The sequence below is a fragment of the Desmodus rotundus genome, chromosome 6 (assembly GCF_022682495.2).
Source record: "Desmodus rotundus isolate HL8 chromosome 6, HLdesRot8A.1, whole genome shotgun sequence".
Classification (NCBI taxonomy): domain Eukaryota; kingdom Metazoa; phylum Chordata; class Mammalia; order Chiroptera; family Phyllostomidae; genus Desmodus; species Desmodus rotundus.
In genome coordinates, this window is record NC_071392.1 from 45,330,929 (window position 1) to 45,351,138 (window position 20,210).

The following is a 20,210-nucleotide window of genomic DNA, read 5'->3' on the forward strand; positions in this document are numbered from 1 at the left end:
ATCATTATTTCTTCAAATAGTTTCTCAATTCCTTGTTCTCTCTCTTCCCCTTCTGGTATCCCTACAATGTGAATGTTGTTATGCTGTTGTCATGTTTTCTCAAAGGTCTCTTAAACTCTCCTCATTTTTTAAAATTCTTTTTTCTTGTTGCTGCTCTGATTTGGTGTTTTTTCCCAGCCTGTTTTCCAAATCACTGATTTGATCCTGTGCTTTATCTAAGCTACTGCTTATTCCTTCCAGTGCATTATTTATTTCAGATATTGCATTCTTTATTTCTGACTGATCCTTTTTATGGTTTCTATGTCTTTTTTAATGCTGTTGAACATCCTTATTATCATTAGTTTGAACTCTCTATCTGATAAATTGCTTGCCTCCATTTCATTTAGCTCTTCTTCTGGATAATTATCTTGTTCTGTCATTTGTGGCCTGTTTTTTTTCCTATTTTGGTAGCCTCTTGTGTTTGTTTCTATGTATTAGGTAGATCTGCAAAGATTCTGGAGCAAGCCTATGTTAAATGCTGCCTGACTAGCCTTGGGCAACCTGTTTTGAGCTATCAGCTTGTGGCTTCTCTGCTGGGTCTGGGTGCATGGTGAAAGAACCAAGTGCATACCAAGTCCAGCTTTTACCATCATCAAGTTGGGGGCAGTCAGCTAAAGTCTCAAAGCACTCAGAGATCCATCTCTGCCTTAGGCTGTCTGTTAGGCTCAGTCAATTAAAGAGCCTCCAATTGTACTCCTGAGCAGGCTGAAGCTCCACAGGGTGGGGAGAGGGGGTTTCCTATGGGTGGGGCTATTACTTCCATCCAGGTTGATATCTCATGGCGGCGAGTGTTCTGTCCAAGAAAGATGACTTCTGCTGTATGGGGAATGACTGAACACAGGGATCCTGACTGCTGACTCTTCAGCTCTCTCCCCATCCTCCAGCTCTGCTCCCCAGCAGCCTAGCTTAAGCTCCACAGGGTGGGGAGAGAGGGATGGCTATTGCTTTCCTCCAGGCTGACGCTGCATGGAGGGGAGTGCTCTGCCAGAGAAGACAGCTTTTGCTGTATGGGGAATTACTGAGCACAGGGATCCTGATGGTAGGCCTTTCGGTTCTCTCCCCAGAGCCATTAACACAAGACTCTTCTCACATGGCTCTAGTTTGCTCTGCTCTCCCTCTGCCAGAGCCCAGGGAAAGTGGCTGCAAATGAAATTTTGTGCATTGGCCCTTTAAGAGAGTGGCTATGTCTCTAGCCATCTCACCCTGGCAGACAGAAACCCACAGCTTTTCATAGCGAGATATATGTTAGGTGCCTTTCCCAGTTCTGGTGCTCTAGGTTTGGGAACACAGCTTGGAGTTTAGATCCCACACTTTTCAGGGGGAACCCCCCTGGCTGATGAACTATTCCTCTGGAACTTCAGCTGCTGCCTGTGGGAGCCCAACCAGTCCTGCTGTGCCTCCACACTTCCTACTAGTCTTGATATGGTGATGTGGTTTCTTCTATAAGTCTTTGGTTATCATACTTCTTTCAGCTAGTCTTCAGTTGGTCATTCAGGATGATTTTACTATAATTTATTTGTAATTATGGTTTGGTCCTAGGAGGAGGTTAGTGTAGCTTCCACCTACTCCACTGCCATCTTGGATCAACCTCTGATTTTAAAAGGACATTCATGAAGATGAAGGCAGGGATGTAAAACAAAAGGAAATGAATACAGATCAACACAGATAACTGTATATAGCATATTGTAACGATCTCTCTGATAGAAGAATCCCTGAATAAGAGTCCTTAGCTGATAAGTAAAAACTGCTGCCTCAGATCAAGTTCTGATATTACCCGTTGAGCTCATTCAGCACACTCCTTGTCTTAGCAGTCAACAATAAGTATAGTATTGACCACCAATTTGAAACATCTCTAAATCCCTTTCTTGACCTATGACGTTCATTAAATTCAGTTCATATTTATTTAGTTATATTTATAAGGAAAATTCTGCCCTATTTATGGAAAGGAATATGTGTATACTCCTTAGCCCAAGGAAACATTTGAGCTTGAAAGTGGATATGCAAAAATGACCATTGTATAAATAAAAGCAGAGTGAAATAAGTGCCATAAAATACGTACAGAAAAAGTAGGAATTCAGAGATACCAGGTTGGGGTAATGGGATGAGTTTTTATGGAGGAGAAACCATTTAGTCTACATCAATAATCAATTTCTTCTCATTGTATGGTTCACTGCTATGTCCCTTCTATAAGATATATACATATCATAACATATTTATGAGTGAATTACTGACAATTCTTTAAGTTTCCTCAAAATGAGTGATAATGAATTAAATATTTCAAAAGAGAAAGGTCATAGTATCTATTTTCAATTTTATTTTAATTCATGTAAAGATAGCTATTATCAGTTTTAACAATTTAAGAAACCTGAAATAAATCTCAATAATCTTTTTTTCCTTTTTATTGAATTTATTGGGGTGAAACTGGTTAACAAAATTATATAGGTTTCAGGTTCACCCTTCTATAATACATTTGTACACAATATTGTATGCTCACCACCCCAACTCAAGTCTCTGTCCATTATCATTTATTCTCCTTATACACTCCTCCACTTCTCCCCACTTTCCTCCCCTCCAGCAATCACCACACTGTCGTCCATATCCATGAGTTTTTTCACTCTCTCTTTTTTCCTTTTCTGCTTATTATTTACAATAGCTAAGATTTGGAAGCAGCCCATGTGTCCATCAGTAGATGAGAGGATAAAAAACCAGTGGTACATTTACACAGTGAACTACTACTTGGCCATAAAAAAGGAAGGACATTTTACCCTTTGTGACAGCAGGGATGAACCTGGGAAGAATTATGCTAAGCGGAATAAGCCAGTCAGAGAAAGACAAGTGCCATATGACTTCACTCATAGGTAGAATCTAATGAACAAAACCTCAGTAATATTTTACAGAAGCTTATGCTTAGAATTTTACAATATTTCAGAATATTCCCTTTTATTACTTAAAATAGGACTTAAGAACTTGGGGGTGAGGTGGATTTGAAAGCACCCCAGTTCGTTTAAACTGGTCTCTTAAAATATACATTCCTTAAAAAAGGAATAGGTGAACTTTAAGATCAAGCAGGGAAGCCTGAATTATAACCACTTCCCAACCTTTATTTATTAAATTCAGATAATATAGAAATGTTCTATATATAAATATTTCAGTTTTGTGCTAATATAGATCTTTGAGAATCTAAGAATAATCATAAGCAAAACTTATTATAATATCTCATATCCAAGAATCTTACATTCAAATAAAACATATATTTAACCTTATAAAACATATGTATTAAGTTAATTTTATAATTAAAATGTTCTAAGTTCTGTTTTTTTATATTTGTTTTGAGTCCAAGTCACCAGAGATTTTGCTAGTCTCATACTGGAGATTTTCATGTTTCCAGAAGAAGTTTTCACTATTTCATAACAAATTCCCCAAGGCCTTACTTACCTAATAGAGTGACTCCTGAAAACAACAAGAGTCTGGCTTAGAAATACATTTCTTAAGTTCACGGAGGAAATGAGCAATAATTCACATGAAGATATGGAGGGATCAATTTCTCCTCCCTCTGAATTAGCTGTTCTAGTAGAGTTGAGGGAGAGTTTACTGAATCAATTCTGAATAATTAAGAAGTATATGAATTAGGTTTGAGGGGAAAACCTGCTTCCCTTTTGCTGAATGCAATATAATTACTGTTACAAGTGGCATTTTATTTATTATATCTCTTTGAGAAAAAATAATGCCAGATTTTTTACAAATCAATCTTTCAATTTATCAATAAGAACATCTTTTACCTTTTATAATTTTATAATTTTAATTTTTCCAAATATATTCACACAAAATGAGTAGCTCAGACTCTGCAGCATGTATAGTACATAAGAGAATTCAGGCCTAAGAATATTTTCACATCTTAATCTGTAAATATAAAACATCTATTATTTAATAAATTTTTTCTGTCTTAAGATGATTGAAAACAAACAAAACAGTAAAAAAAATAAATATACATATATATATAAAACCCCAAATCTTGAGGATATTCATAAGTAAAACCAAAGAAAAAAGTACTAATTTTATAAATTATGGACAAGTAACAGATCCTAGCTAGTTCGGTAATAACAAGGTGCTAAACACATGGATATATATTTTTGTATACTGGCTTCACCAAAGGCATTTTTTTGATGATTATCCATTTCCTCCTGAGTCATTTTTTGCCTTGATTAAGGTCCTCAGATCACCTCCCCTAAATCCTCTCTTGGCACAGAATGTCTGCTTCACACCAATTCAGCACTTGGTTACATGCTATTATGAATGTCTCTGTAATAGCTATTTATCACTCAGGCAAGAAATACTTATGTGCAACTAGTTATTTTGAGTCCCTTGGCTAGGGGCTGAGGACACCATGATGGACAACACAGATTTGCCTCCTAAGCCAAACTGTTCTTCCTGGCATATGTTTTTAAACGCTTTACCTTTAATCCTCATTTTGCTGATGAATTCTGTTAATCTGGACAAAGAGTTGGGCTATATTGAATAAGCATAAATTTATTTATTGCTCAAGAGAGAAAGAAGCCATTTATGACCTCTATTGCCTGTTAAAGAAGTATAAAAACCCAGCTGATGCAGATTAACTCTTCAGACAGACACAATTTTATCTGACATTGCTTGTAGCTATCCCTGGCCAGTCCTGCTGCTCTGCAGTGCATGTGCATTCCAGTCTTATACCTTGCTTATGTCACTCAGTCCCTCACCTGGAACACTTGTCCTTTCCAGTGACTCACGTTGTGGGCTTTCAGAGATTCTTTTTTTTAATGCTGTAACACTGATAATTATATTGAATGGAACTGTTACTCTTGACAAATAGATATATAGTCTATGGCACGGTGCTAAAGATAATAGCCTACAGATTTGAGTGGTTGGTAAAAGTCTCCCTTACCTGAGAATTCCCAGGTATCCGTAGGCAACATCTACCATTTAAGGAAAAAGAGGCCTCCCTGGATTGCTGAATTCTGCAAGAACTAGCTGCAACCTCTCACCATGGGGACCTGTACACAGGCCCATCTTTGCTTGTAACAATCTGGTAGTTCTCTAGAGGGTTCATGCTCTGTACACATCCTGAACCTTCTACCACAGTGCGAGGTACTGTAAACGTGTTTTGTTTGCCCTTCTCTTGTGTCTTTTCATAGTTCAAGTTAGCTCAGGGCAATGCTGGACACACAGCAAATACTCAGTGAGTTCTTGTTAAGCGAGTGACAGATACAAAGCACTACCAGCACTTCCCTGGGACACAGTACCCTGCCTGGGAAAGAGGATTTGGAGGCATCTGTAAGATAATGGTTTGCAAGGGCGTCATCTCAATCTTTCTTCCTATCCCAGAGGAAATCTAAAGGAAATGAGTAGTTGCCCCTGAGGCTACAACCATAAATTCCACAACTTGAATCTAATGAATCAAGTGAGGCTTGTAAGAGATCAATGCCTCAGCACAGAAATAGATATGAGATCTTTCATTGGAATGGAAAAATGAAAAGTTCTAAGATTATTTTAGAATACTTTTTAAGATGATTTAGATGTTGATAACATGATTGCATTTTTAGGATGCTTTAATTTTAAAACTCATTTAGATCAGGTAGTCTGTATATTTATATGTATCTATATATGTATGTGTGCATCCATATATTATTTTATACACACACAGAAGAGTTGGGAGGGCTTTGCTGCATTGAGACAATAGAGTTAATTGTGTCACTCCTTAGTAATTCAAAAAATTTCTGTACACTTATCTCTGAGGTACTTGGGGCTCTTGGGTAATGCTTATCATGTAGTTGAAAATGTTTACAAGAGTAATATAAAAACATTAGGGCAATAGTTTATTCAATTGTGGTTATATATGCATAATTATAAACATAATTCACCATTGAAGCCATAAATAATGATAGAATTCCATAGAAAATTCCCATGTTAAGTCTAAATTATCACATCAAACAGCGAACATTGAACATCCTAAAGGACTTTGTGAAGAGTGATACTAAATCTGACCGACCATATTTAACCACATTCCTTCTACAGATTCGGAGAATTCCACAATACATAAGTAAACATAAAATGTTGAACTGTTTTTTATAACACACTCAATATAATTTTCTAAACTGACTGTAAATACAATGGCTACTTGACTGTGGTTGCTATTTTGTTATTTGGTTATTGTAGGGCTTGCAAAGCTCAGGATGAACACACATGACACTACATGTCTAAAATTCGTGTCTGTGCTCCAGTCTGGCCTTCACAGCATCCATGGAAACACAATAATGTCACTCCAAGCACTCATAATGAGATACACAAAACTATTGCTGCAACGTTCTCCCTACTGTACTCTCTTTACCATTCAACACCACACACACACAGCTGATGGGCTGCCACTACGTTGTTTCTTAGACATCCTAATCTGTTTAGTTCCCAAGAATTTTTATTCTCAAAATTCAGTAAGCAAATTTCCTAATGAAGTCTCTAAGCAATAAATTATATATATTTTTCTAAATATTTTCTGTTGCATCCCAAAGAATGACTATTGAATTTCACCTTTGATTCTAAAACTGACACTCAAATTTTTTTTCTAAGTTTATTTTTTAGTTATAAACGGCCTATCTACCCCTCCCACTAACCCCCTACCCCCTCTGCTTTTCGTCTTCCCTGATTCTATTTCTCTTCCAGTCTTCTCACCTAAAATTCAAACCCATGCTTTAAGTAACACAAGCAAATCTGTCCTGGTAGACTGCAGTAAGCACTCTGGCTTGTGTGGGAATCAAAGGCTCTTGCTAGTGCCCCATTTGGGTCTAGTTTCAAGACCTTGGGAATGGTATTTATTCTGAGTTTTGGCTCTCAGATGCCAAACACTGCATTATCTCAGTAACTCCCTTTCTTAACCCTTTTTCATTTATTTCTATTGTTCATAGTAGGGTCACTACAGTATATTCGTTACTATTCACAAAAGTAGACCTTTGTATTTCCTTTAAGGAAGAATAATTTAATTGATGCTGAATCTCTCTAACAATGACTAAAATTAAAATAGTAACAGAATTATGAGGAATTCATTTTAAAGTGAATTATTTTGTATTGTTTAATTGCTAAAGGATAATATTTGAAATTAATATTCATTGCTTTAGCAAAAAGGAAGAATACTCAGAATACAGATAAATAGGAAAACATTACTCAGCTTATTATTTATATTAATAGCATAATGAATTTGAATGTATTTGTTCTGGTTAAGAACTTCTAAGTTACTTGCCGGTCAAGCTAGAGTTTTAAAATTTTGTTTTTGTAGTACTAGAACTTTTAAAAAATGAACTTTATTTTTTCTGATTATAAGTGTATTATATATACACTCATTACAGAAAGCTTACTAATAATAGATCAGAGAAGACACTCAAACAAACTCATTATTTTGTTTTTACTAATGCTTTTTCTCCTGACCACGTATGAACTTCTGAATAGTATGTGCATTGTTGTAGGTGATGTCACCAATGTGAGAAGAAAATAACCGGAACTGTAACCAAGCAAGTCTCACATGATACATACAGAAACTGAAGCGAGGTGCGCTGACAAAAAAGTGACAACTAAATGCCTTGAAGAAAATTGCTCTTAGGTGCAAAAGCCACAGCAGGTTCCTGGCTGTGAGAACACTGGTGTGAGACTAGGACTAGGAGGCCATCGAGGAGGGGCGGATGGTAGAAATTTGAGGGTGCTGTCCCAGTCCTTGCATCAGGAAGAGGTTTTCATGTTATGGCTCCAAAATCAGTGAAGCTAGCCTCCACCTAAAAGGCATTATCTTTCTTTCCCTAAAACATTCCCTTTGGAGACATATACAGGTAATTTATTACTATACGCCTATGAAAATCAGAATGGAAAGTAATATGATACGTAGTGAAACTATAAACATGTGATCAAAAGATACTTTATTTTACTAAATCTTTGGGTAGGAATTTTTAGTTTTAATGCAAAAGCACTTTAAAAAAATATTGCCAGATACAGTTATTTTTAATTATCCACATCTGAGTTAAACATAGATTATTTATGTCAAACATGAAGCCCTAAATGGTTTCTCTCAGCCACCAATAACTATCTCTTTCATTACTAGTCAGTAAGAGTGCAGGAAATTTAATAATTTCAATTTTAATCTGAGCAAAACATAATTAGTAAGGTAATTCTGGTGTAACAGAATAATCCAATACATTTTAAATCCATATGAAAATCCCTTTAAAATATTTTGGATTATTGGTATTATTTTTAAATATCACTTGCTGTAGGAGAGAAGTGGGAACAGAAAATAACATTTAAACATTATTTATTTCACTTTAAAAATGTTTTAAATTATTTACTGCAAGTTGAGACTTACTTTTCTCTAAATTTAAAAGCATTTGGCGCTATAATCCTGAGGGTACATATGAGTAAAACAAACATTTCCAAGTTAAATTGCTATAATTGCTAAAAACACTTACCAATGGAAAATTGGAGTACAGAGGCTGTTGTTGTATTAAGGACTCTGGTGATCTAGAAAAAGGAATATACCAAAATAAGACAAGATAGAGAGGAAGAGAAAGAGGTAAAAGACATCCAGAGGAGGGAAGAGAAAAAAACAGGAAAGGAAGAAGTCATAAACAGAGGTTGTATTTATCCGGTGGTTAGCTTATTTTTATTGGTATGTCTGAACACATACATTTTGTTTCTCTATGGGGAGCAAAGCTGTGAGATCCCGACTGAGGCACTCTTACGATATTTCTTACTGTATGTGGAAAACTGCTTGCAGGGCAATCTTGATCTTGTGAGGGCACTAACCCAGCCCCTCGACTCACACTATCTCCTCCCCTCCATCCTACAGCAACAGATCCGGGACCCAAAGCAAATGTCAGAAAAAGGTTAACAACCAAAAACTGGGAGGTAAATTAAAAACAAATGGTGAAAATAAGATTATTTTGAAAAGTAAATAGCATTATAGCAACTAATAGTACAGGATTTCTTTGGGGGTAATGAAATGTTCTAATATTGATTGTGGCAATGGCTGTATATTTTTATGAATAAACTAAAAACCATGAACTGTATGCTTTAAAACAGTGAATTGTAGAATATGTGGATTATTTCTCAGTAAAACTGTTATTCCCCTTCAAAAAAAGTAATCATGTTATGGGCCTAGATATATCCTTCCCATATATTTGTTATTTTCCCTTAGTTTCATGAAGAAGCATGCTTAAATAATTCCCCCCTTTCTCATAAGAAATGATACCTTGATTTTAAAACAATTTAACTTAAAAAATTTTACTTATATATTCCTTAGAGCACTGACTTTGATCCACACCAGCTCAAATAAGATGAGAATTAAGGTTCTCATTTTCAATGACTCTCTTGTTGGGTTCCTGACCCTGTAAGCTAAAATACGGGATACTTCCCATCACTGTACTCTGTACAACTGAAAGCGTATAACTGTGTTTTCACCTTGGCAGAAGCAGTAGGCTGTCTTGCTTTCACTTCTTGTATACCACAATGACATCCTTAGCCTTATCCCTGTACTTTGTTAGTTCCCATGTGGTTAAGTCCACAACTGCAGAAGCGTCAAGAGATACCCAGTGCATGAATTGTGGTAGGAATTAGTGGAAAAATGAGTGAGCAAGCCTCTTGTTCTGCCACATTCAGCTGAGATTCGAATATCAAAGGATCCTGCTTGGCAAGATGACTGAGCACGTGCTTTAAATACGTGGATTCAAAATTAATGAGGAAGCAAGAAAGGTAATACAAGAGAAAGCAAGAGGGGCATTTTACAAGTTGTCCAGGTATCAATAGAGGTATCGGCTTCTAAATGATTCGAACCATTGCAAAAATCACTGCTGTGCAGGTAGAAGAGGAAATTCTTTAATCGAAATCTTTCATTATGACAGATTACCTGCTCAAAGAAAACTGGCCCATCATGCCCAGAACTCATTTCCTGCTCCCTTCCCCTCACCAGAGTCGTTGGAGTAAAATGCACTGATGGAATTTTCTTTTAGTAACTAGCTCCTTTTCAAAATTCCTTTAAAATAAATCTATTTTTTTCCCCCCAAAGCTTTTAGAATATGCTCAACTATTTGTCCTCATGAGCTTCCACTTGGATAACTTGATGTTAAGTCCAAAGAGTACATGGAAATTTAAAACTTTTTCACATAATCTGAATGAAGACTCTTTCATTCTCTGATTTTATGTAACTGAGGAGATTCCTGGATGAATCACGAAACACTCCCGGATATAGGTTCTCTGAAACAATGGTAGTACATGAGTTAAAAGCATGATGGTTATTACTACTGTTAGTGCGTTAAATATATAGAGTCCTATCCTGGTGGTGTAACAAATGAAGCTTGTGTCACTTACATGATCAGGTTCCACAGCTGTGGCCTCTGCTAGCAAACAGCAGGTTGCTTGAAATACTGCCAAATTTAAAGTTACATGTGCTGAGGGTGACCCTAGACTTTGATTAGTCATTGATTCTACTTTTTTTTTTTTTCTTCACCAGGAAAGTTGAGAACTGGTATAGTGGTTGACTCTCATTTCTGTACATTTACCCATTTAGTTTATTAGTAAAATTGTCAGCTACAAGAAAGAATAGGAAAAATGAAGAGGAAAAATAATGAGAAGCATTGCCTATAAAATCTAAGCATCTATATTTTCATTTGGGTGTTATAAATTATTTATTATTCTTGAGTTCAGATTCATAATTTTAGTCTGCAAAGTTATTAAGCCTTTATATCTGACATTCTGAAAACTAAAGGGCCTCTTAAAGAGCTTTTGATAAATAATACAGCAACTTTGAATGTCTGGCAGAGAATTTTTTTTCTACCAAATCTCAGTGCTCTTAAATGATCAAATAGATTCCAAACTATAGAAAATTAATATGATCACTAGAATGAATCTGAATAATTCTCTACAGGCTGAGGGTGTTCATTCTGCCCATCTTTCTTGCAAATTTTTATTGAATTTGATCCCATTTTAGCCCAAACTCATCCTTGTACCTAAAATATATTTCCAAATATGTAAGAATAATTCAATAGATATGAGGGGGGAATTCCCCAAAACCCAGAATTATCTTCTGCAGGGTGGGACCCTTGTTGTATGGGCTTTCCCCACTGGGTGAGTGTTCTAGGAACCCATCTGTATCAGTGTACCGACTGGTGGTGTTGTGAGAGGCTGCATTTGGTTTGGTGAGTTCTTTTTGAAGAGTCTCTCAGTGTTTGCCCATTTTATACCGGGTGATTTACGAGTGCACCTGTCTACACTATGCTGTGTGTTGAGCAATTTTTTTACCAAAACCAGAATGACCCCCATGCTCCACCCTCTCTATTCACCTGATTTCAGCCCAAATGACTTTTTGTTTTCTTTTCCTCGATGAAAAAAAACTCCTCAAAGGGAAATGTTTTCCCAATGTGGAAGAGGTGAAACAAAAAATGGCAGAAACACTAAAAGGCGTCAAAATCAATGAGTTCATAAACTGTTTTGAGCAGTGGAAAAACATCATGATCGGTGTATTGCATCAAATGGAGAGTAGTTTGAAGGTGACTAAAATTTAAACATGTAAGAACAAATACACAATTTTTTGTAAACAAATTCTGGGGTTCTTTTGGGTCCTCCCTCGTACTTTTTTTTAAATGGATGTAACATAACTAATTTTGTTTTAAGCTCTCAGAGGGCACATTTTCTCTTAGAGGAGTGGGTAAATGCATTCCTCATTAATTTGGTTTCAGACTAGCAACGTGAATAAAGTTAAGTGCCACTACCTGAAATGTGGAGACTTCACTAAGTTAAATAAAATTTGTGAGGGCCACATATCACAGCAGCAGTGGAAACTAATACATGATGTGCCTCTGTGAGAGCAGATGCCATCTCTCACTGACTTCAACTGAAAAGTAATGAAATGGGCCATTTGCGTAACTTCACAAAACGGAGATGCTGTTTTTCATTAAAAAAAATAAAGTGTCAGCCTAGTAAGGGTCTTGGCCTATGGTTCTTTGTTTCACCACTTCATTAAGAATTAGATTTATAAAAAATAAGAAGACATATTTCTTTTTTCTTTTTATTTTTTAAAGATTTTATTTATTTTATTTTTAGACAGAGGGGAAGGGAGGGAGAAAGAGAGGGAGAGAAACATCAATGTGTGGTTGCTTCTTTACGTGCCCCCTACTGGAGACCTGGCCCGCAACCCAGGCATGAGCCCGGACTGGGAAATGAACCTGCGACCCTTTGGTTTGCAGGCCAGTGTTCAATCCACTGAGCCACACCAGCCAGGGTGGCATATTTGTTTTTTAAAGAAGTTTAAGTGCTAATAATTTTCCTCAGTTCTCATTCACAAGTTTTGACTGGATTCAGTTCTGAGTTCCACGCAAATATTTGAATTTTGGCAAACATAGTAGCATGTTAACAGGAATTCCTCACTTTTTATTTGGTTGATCTGTCTTCTTTTAAACACAACTTGGATAAAAAATATATTTTTGCTCCTCGGACACCAATACAGTATAACAATTATTAAAAATTAAAGTTGCTACGGTGTAAAATGTGACTGCTGTCCCTATCTTTGTTAATACGTCTTCATTGTATTCCCTTGGAGTCTGCAACACAATGTATCTTAGGGAAGTACTTATGATGGCAATATATTATAAATCTGCATATGCTTTTTTTCTTTCTCAGATGAAGATAGTTATCTTGAACATTTTCCTTTTTAGTTTGAAGGCTTATCTCACATCAATTATGTAATACAAGTCAAGATTAGCCTATTGGAGGTATAAACTCTAATGTTAAATAAACTAGGATATAGTGAAACAGTCAGGATTAAATACACATGGGATCAAATAAAGTAGATACTTCAGTTTTTATGCAATAGAAATAGGAATTTTGCATTATATTCTTAGGTATGTTTACTTCCTATTAATAAGTATAAACAAAAATGAGTTTGCCAGGCATTTCCAGAAATATTACTGAATGGGAGAACATTCTAAAACAGGCAATTATTCTAAGCTCGATTAACTACCGTAAAAATTTAATTTTGTTTTAAGGCTTATAGAAAATTAACTCAGTCATGGTACATTGTTTTAAATGTACTAGCACATCTACTTTTTCAAGAAGAACTACACTATCGGAATCGTATTTGTCTGCAGGAATATTGTAACACCTTGTGAGACTTGACTTATGAGCACCTATTATTTTAATTTACATCCAATTAATTCTGTTTGTGTTCTAAATTTCAACTAAAAACTCTTCAATTTATCAATGTTCTGAAGCTTGTATCTTTAATAAATTAAATGTATCCATTGCCATAAAAGGTGTATTCAAGCAGCATAAAATAAGAACCATGTTATAAAAATTAATTGACTTTCACATTTTGATAACTAAATCTTCTTTTAATTGCCTAGCTAAGTGTCCCCCCCTTTATAGTATGGAAGCAAGTCATTTGACCACTTTTAAAGTTAATGAATTTGAAATACAATGTGTGACATAGGAATGAAAAATATAACCTGTTACTCAAAACCCCAAGATAAGGAAGATGTGGGAGAGAAAAGGAGAAGCATTGTAGGTCAAGTCAAAAGCAGAAAAACAAACCATAACAAATGTTGTGAGAAGAGTATTAGGTGCAAAGAAATTGGGCCCGAATAATAATTGCTCTATATCCATTTTCAAGAATGTGAAATGAATGGGCTCTTAATGCCAGAAAGAAGTACCAAGTAACAGCAAAAGGCCCATTAGCCACATGCTGATGGCTAGTGGTTTCACTGTTTTCAATTTAGAATGCTCATTTCATTTTACATATGAGTATAATTCAAGAATGTGTCTTTGGCAAGCAAAGTCTAATCAGTCTAAATTAAAGGAAAGTAACCTGCTGCTGAACAATTTGGCAACAAAACTTTAAAAACTGGTTTATTCAGTATGCTCTTTCACTTACAAATCATTAAAGTTAGGAAACAACTTTAATGTGACAAAATTGCTCATTTAACATTTCTTGCTTGCAAGGAGAAAACAACTTTAGCACTGAAGTTTTATACAAGAACTTATAAAGTCATTAATGATTTATGACATATGTGACACATATATCTATATATTTAAATAGTATATGTTTAAGGAATGTGTATAATATGTCTGACATGTCATGTTGCACAGGTCAGTGCGTATCATATCCATATTTTTAAAAAGCCATCTAATCATAATGATATACCATGTTTAATGAGATCACTGATGCTTCCAATTTTATTACTGAATTCTTAATTTTTGCATTTGAAAATAAATCATAAAATCATTGCCCCCAATTTTCAGATTTTGTAACAAGACTCATCATATAAATAATACTGCAAATTTTCATCTGAACTATAAAAGCATAAGAGAACCTTTTGTTGGCGTAAAGCTCAGTAAAGACAATGTATTTGGAATAATGTACATAAACAGCACACACTTACCAATTCTCTTGGACCATATGGCTCGCAGAAGGTGACAGCACTGCCATGCATGATCGCACCACACTGTTCTCCAGTCTCACAGTTGCTACATTCAACCCTGTGGGAACACAGAATGCAACCCCAGTCTGAAAACTAAGTAGCACACAGTGGTTTATTGCTCAGGTAAGGAAAGATGTAATAGTTATGGTTGTTCATGTCAAATCAACATTTTAAGGAAAATAATGGTATTTTTGTATTGTGATATGTTCTTTAACATGTCACCAGAAAGACAAACTTAAATCCCAGTTCTTTCAGTTACTTGCAGTGGTGGGTAAGTTACTTAACCTCCCAAAGTTTCAGTTTTCTTACCTGTAAAATGAGGATATAATATGGACCTAAACTCACATAGTTATTGTGCAGATTACATGAGAGAGTGTATATAAAACCAGGAGTACAGAAGCAATCCCATAGTAGGCAGATGGAATTATTATCAATAAATATGTATAATGTATACATCCAATAAAGGACATTTAGCAAACATTAAAAATAAGCAAAGTAATATACTAATATAATGAACTAAAAACCTGTATCTCTGAAATCAAGTTGTTTTATAAATTTTAAATATCTTTTGAGATATAATTAGTATAACTGTTTAAAATTGTTGTTCTCAAATAAATTTTGCATATCTACAAAATATACCATGCTAAAAGTAATGGAATCAGATTATATTTAATCCATGTATGAATATAAAATATACACATATTCTAATTCAAGCAAAGTTTGGATACTGGGTTAATACATTAACTTTGCAAATAATTTAATTAGCTGCTTTCTTTATTACTGAAAATGAAGTGGTTAATAAATAATTATGACAGGATTTCAAAAATAAGCTTATCCATGTTTTCAGTAGAAAATGAATTTATATATATTCAGGATTTGACTTTGCATATTTATAGCAACAGTTACAATGCTCTGCATCAGGACATTTCAACCTACGACCATTACCTACCTAACATGCAGAAAGATAGATCTGCTTCCTCTGTCTGAACCTCAAACACCATAGGAGCTGTATTTCATGCAGAAAGAATGTTTTCAAAGGCTTTCACATTCCAGGTGGCAAACACTGTGGAAAGAGCACAGTGTCCATTGTTTTGGAGATCACTGCACTGTGCCCTTTCAGTAGTTTGCTAATTTTAGAGAAAGAAGTAGGAACACCCATTCAAATAGGAAGATTGGGAGAACCAAGATGGAGGCGTAGACAGACACACTGCGCCTCCTCGCACAACCAGAACTGACAGAAAATCTAACCACAAGGAAGTCCTACACCAAGGAGATAAAAAAGAAACTTTCATCCAGACCGGTAGGAGGGGCGGAGACAGGCAGGCAGGGTGGAGAGGACTCCCGTGGCCATGGCGGGACTGAGACTGGCAGAGTGTGGGACAAACAGGGCAGTTATTCCGACCACCAGCAGACCCTGCGGCCCCACATTCACACACAGATAAACCAGGAGGAACAGCGGGGAGCAAAGACTGCACAACCCAGGGCTCCAGCATAGGGAAATAAAGCCTCAAACCTCTGATTGAAAACACCTGTGGGGGTTGGGGGGGCCAGCAGGAGAAATTCCCAGCCTCACGGGAGAGGTTGTTGGAGAGACCCACAGGGGCCTGGAGCATGCACAAGCCCACCCACTCGGGAACCAGCATCGGAGGGGCCCGATTTGATTGTGGGTAGTGGAGGGAGTGACTAAAATCTGGTGGAGAGTGGAGCAAGAGCCATTGCTTCCTCTCGGCCCCTCCCCCATGTACAGCATCACAGCCTAGCGACCAGCATTACCCCGCCCCGGGGAACACCTAAGGCTCCGCTCCTTCCTGTAACAGACGCACCACAGCAAAAAAACCCAAAACCAAAACCAAAAACAAAAAAAGGCCCAAATGACAGAACACTTCAAAGCCCCAGAAATAATTCAACTAAGCAGTGAACAGAGAGCCAACCTATCAGATGCACAGTTCAAACCACTGGTAATTAGGACGCTCACAGAATTGGTTGAATTTGGTCGAAAACTAGATGAAAAAATGAAGGCTATGCTGAGTGAAATAAAGGAAAATGTACAGGGAACCAATAGTGATGGGAAGGAAACTGGGACTCAAATCAACGGTGTGGACCAGAAGGAAGAAAGAAACATCCAACCAGAAAAGAATGAAGAAACAAGAATTTGGAAAAATGAGGAGAGGCTTAGGAACCTCCAGGACATTTTTAAATGTTCCAACATCTGAATTATAGGGGTTCCAGAAGGAGAAGAGGAAGAGCAAGAAATTGAAAACTTATTTGAACAAATAATGGAGAACTTCCCTAATCTGGCAAAGGAAATAGACTTCCAGGAAGTCCAGGAAGCTCAGAGAGCCCCAAAGAAGCTGGACCCAAGGAGGAACACACCAAGGCACATCATGATTACATTACCTAAGATTAAGGAGAAGGAGAGAATCTTAGAAGCAGCAAGAGAAAAGAACACAGTTATCTACAAAGGAGTTCCCATAAGACTGTCAGCTGATTTTTCCAGAGAACTTACAGGCAAGAAGGGGCTGGAAAGAAGTATTCCAAGTCATGAAAAGCAAGGGCCTACATCCAAGATTACTGTATCCAGCAAAGCTATCATTTAGAATGGAAGGGCAGATAAAGTGCTTCTCAGATAAGGTCAAGTTAAAGAAGTTCATCATCATCAAGCCCTTATTATATGAAATGTTAAAGGGACTTATCTAAGAAAAAGAAGGTAAAAAATATGAAGAGTATAAAGGACAGCAAACTCACAGTTATTAACAACCACACCTAAAACCAAAACAAAAGCAAACTAAGTAAACTACCAGAACAGGAACAGAACCACAGAAATGGAGATCCCATGGAGGGTTATCAGTAGGGGAGTGGGAGGGGGAGAGTGGGGGAAAGGTACAGAGAATAAGTAGCATAAATGATAGGTGGAAAATAGACAGGGGGAGGGTAAGAATAGTGTAGGAAATGTAGAAGCCAAAGAACTTATAAGTATGACCCGTGGACATGAACTATAGGGGGGGAATGTGGGAGGGAGGGGGTGGGCAGAATGGAGTGGAGTGAGGGGGGGAAATGGGACAACTGTAATAGCATAATCAATAAATATATTTTAAAAAAAAGAAAAAAAATAGGAAGATTAAAGTGTGAAAAGATGTCAGGTAGCCCTTAAAACCTAGAAGCAGAAGCACAATATGTAAAAACTGGCAAATAATTGCATTTCCTACATGTATATTACATGGAATGAATGTTATCCTTCCAATCTTTTGAGCTGTGTTCCTACACCAGGAGATACCAATGGTCAAGAACCTTTGATTTTTTTGTAGAATAAACAGGGAACAATTTGTGATGCTACTGTCACTAATATCAGTAGCGGATTTAAATCTTCTCTTGATTACTGTGAAGCAACCTTTTTAACATTAGAAGAGATAGAGTAGTAGCTTCATAAGGAAAACAAACATGTCTCTTGTTCACCATTTTATGCCTTGCATATTGTATTCTGTAAAATTTGTTGAATGAAGGAATGAATATAAGACAATTTCATAAATATAACTATTATTAAGGCCTGAGTTCCAAAGCTCTTAGAATAGCAAGAACAATGTGTTAGTGTGTGAGTTATTATTATTATTGATTTCAACCATTTTTATCCAGAACTCATATATTAGTTCTTTCCCCCTTCAGAGAACCTATTACATGAACTTTTTACTACTGTTTTTCTATTCTTTAAACTGCACATTATTTTTTTTCAAGGATTTGTGATTGTAATAAAAGTACAGAGAAGGAGTACAAAAATTATAGTGGTATTCTCACTTAGTGATTGATGAGGATTATTTGGCCTCTAGGTCATTGTAAAATGGCTTAAGAAAAACATCAATGTTGACAAAAAAATATTAAAAGAATTTTCAAACCTCACAATAGCTATCTGCCATTTCCCCCCAATAACTCTAAACTAAATGCATCATTGTTGATGTGTAGTCCAAGGCCTGATGTTGAAATTCCCATAGCAATAATCCCATCTATAAATATTGATTAGCAGTCCCCAAATCAACTATATATCAGAAAAATAATATCTGTATAAAATATATGAATTACAGTCCTCCTTCCCCCACTGTTTTGATTAAATAGGATTCAGGTGAATCCTAGATACCTGTATATTGTTTAAAGGTGACTCTAACATAGGAGGTCAATAGTCTGGCATTGGGAACCAGAGAATAGATATCAGATGTTTGATGTGTTTGGAGAACCACTTCTATTTTGTGGAATAACAGGAGTTAAAACACCAGTAAAAAAAAAAAAAGCAAACAGATATAGTCTTGCTCCCCATTTGGCTCAACAATCCCTCTAGATCTTCTCTTCTTCATTGTGTTTTATAGCTCCAGAAACTTAAAATAAAATTTCTAAAGGCATTAGTACCATCTTGAAAGTTAGGGATTTAGAATTAGCAGTATTTAGAATTACTCACTGGGTTGTTGTTACTTGGAGGTACAATGGCTTCACCATGGATTGATGGAACAAATCCATCAGCTTCCTGCCAAGGTCTTTTTTGTCCTTAACTTGAATTTCTCACAGTCTGACTGGGTTTGTCAACATAATTTATTATAATTTAAATCTGAATGCTCATCCATCTGGATGGTCAAATAAGCCCACTCGTAGCTGCCAATGGTGTTATTTATTCATTCATCATTCATTAATTCATTTTTGAAATTAACAAACTGGGTTGAGAACCCATAGACACTGTGGTGAGCGTTAGTGGTACAAAGCAGCATCATTTTCTTCCAGGAATTTATACTCCAGAAGGAAAGGCAGAGAAACAAGCACACAATTGCAATGTAGGGTGCCAGAGCAATGATAGCTATTTGTTGTATTCAGTGACGTGCCAGACACTCCAAAGCCCATTAAAATATCTCAGCCACTCTGTAAGACAGTTATCAGCACCCTCATTTTACTAATAAGAAAATGAGCTTCAGAGAACTTAAGCATTTACTCAAGTCAGACAGCTGTGAAGTTGATAGCTGCTATTTGGACCCAGGACTTACTAATAATTCCAACAACTATCATATTTTCCGTAGCTCCCCATCCCTTATAACAGGAGTACTCTGGTTGTGATGGTACCTAAGTCAGACTGAGGAAGAGAAAATACCTAAAGGAGGAAGTCCCAGACTAGTCCTGAATGAGAAATAGGAGTTATTCAAGCAAGGAAGAAAGGTGTGGTTGTAATAGGGCACAAAAGATGCAGAGATTACAACACAAGTAGAAATGCTACTTCAGTGCATTAGTATGGTTGGAACCATACTGGTACATGGAAGAAGGGTGGCAAAGGATGGGGCTGGAAAGTGGGAACCAGTACATTAAAGGTTTAAAGGTTTCACGTACCACTTACCATGTAATATGTACTGTACTAGAAACTCTGCAACTAATGCCTCAATTAATTTATGTAAAACTCCCCCCTCTATTTTCATCCCCATTTAGAGGGTGTTAAAACTGAGATTTAGAGATATTAAATGATTGCCCAAGGTTACACAAGTTGAAGCTACAGACTGGGATTCAAACTACCATTATCAGCCATGATACAAATCCAACTTTTAGGGAAATTACTTTAGCAAATGATGGATTGGAAGTAGAAAAGACAGGACTATTGATGAAACCCAAGTAAGACATGATAGTGCCTGAAATAAAATGGAGGTGGAGAGAATTTGGCACACTCTAGATTACTGCTAT

The 20,210-nt window shown here is 36.4% G+C and overlaps 1 protein-coding gene across 1 annotated transcript in view; it reads right to left on the reverse strand.

The window, feature by feature from the left end:
- Nucleotides 1-20,210, reverse strand: part of RELN (reelin) — a 581,497-nt gene that overhangs the window by 265,551 nt on the left and 295,736 nt on the right. Inside the window, exons 7-8 of the mRNA XM_024557430.3 lie at nt 14,475-14,571; nt 8,514-8,565 (exon numbers count right to left, since the gene is read on the reverse strand). Of these exons, the coding sequence (XP_024413198.2) occupies nt 8,514-8,565; nt 14,475-14,571 (149 nt within the window). The remainder of the gene's footprint in view (nt 1-8,513; nt 8,566-14,474; nt 14,572-20,210) is intronic.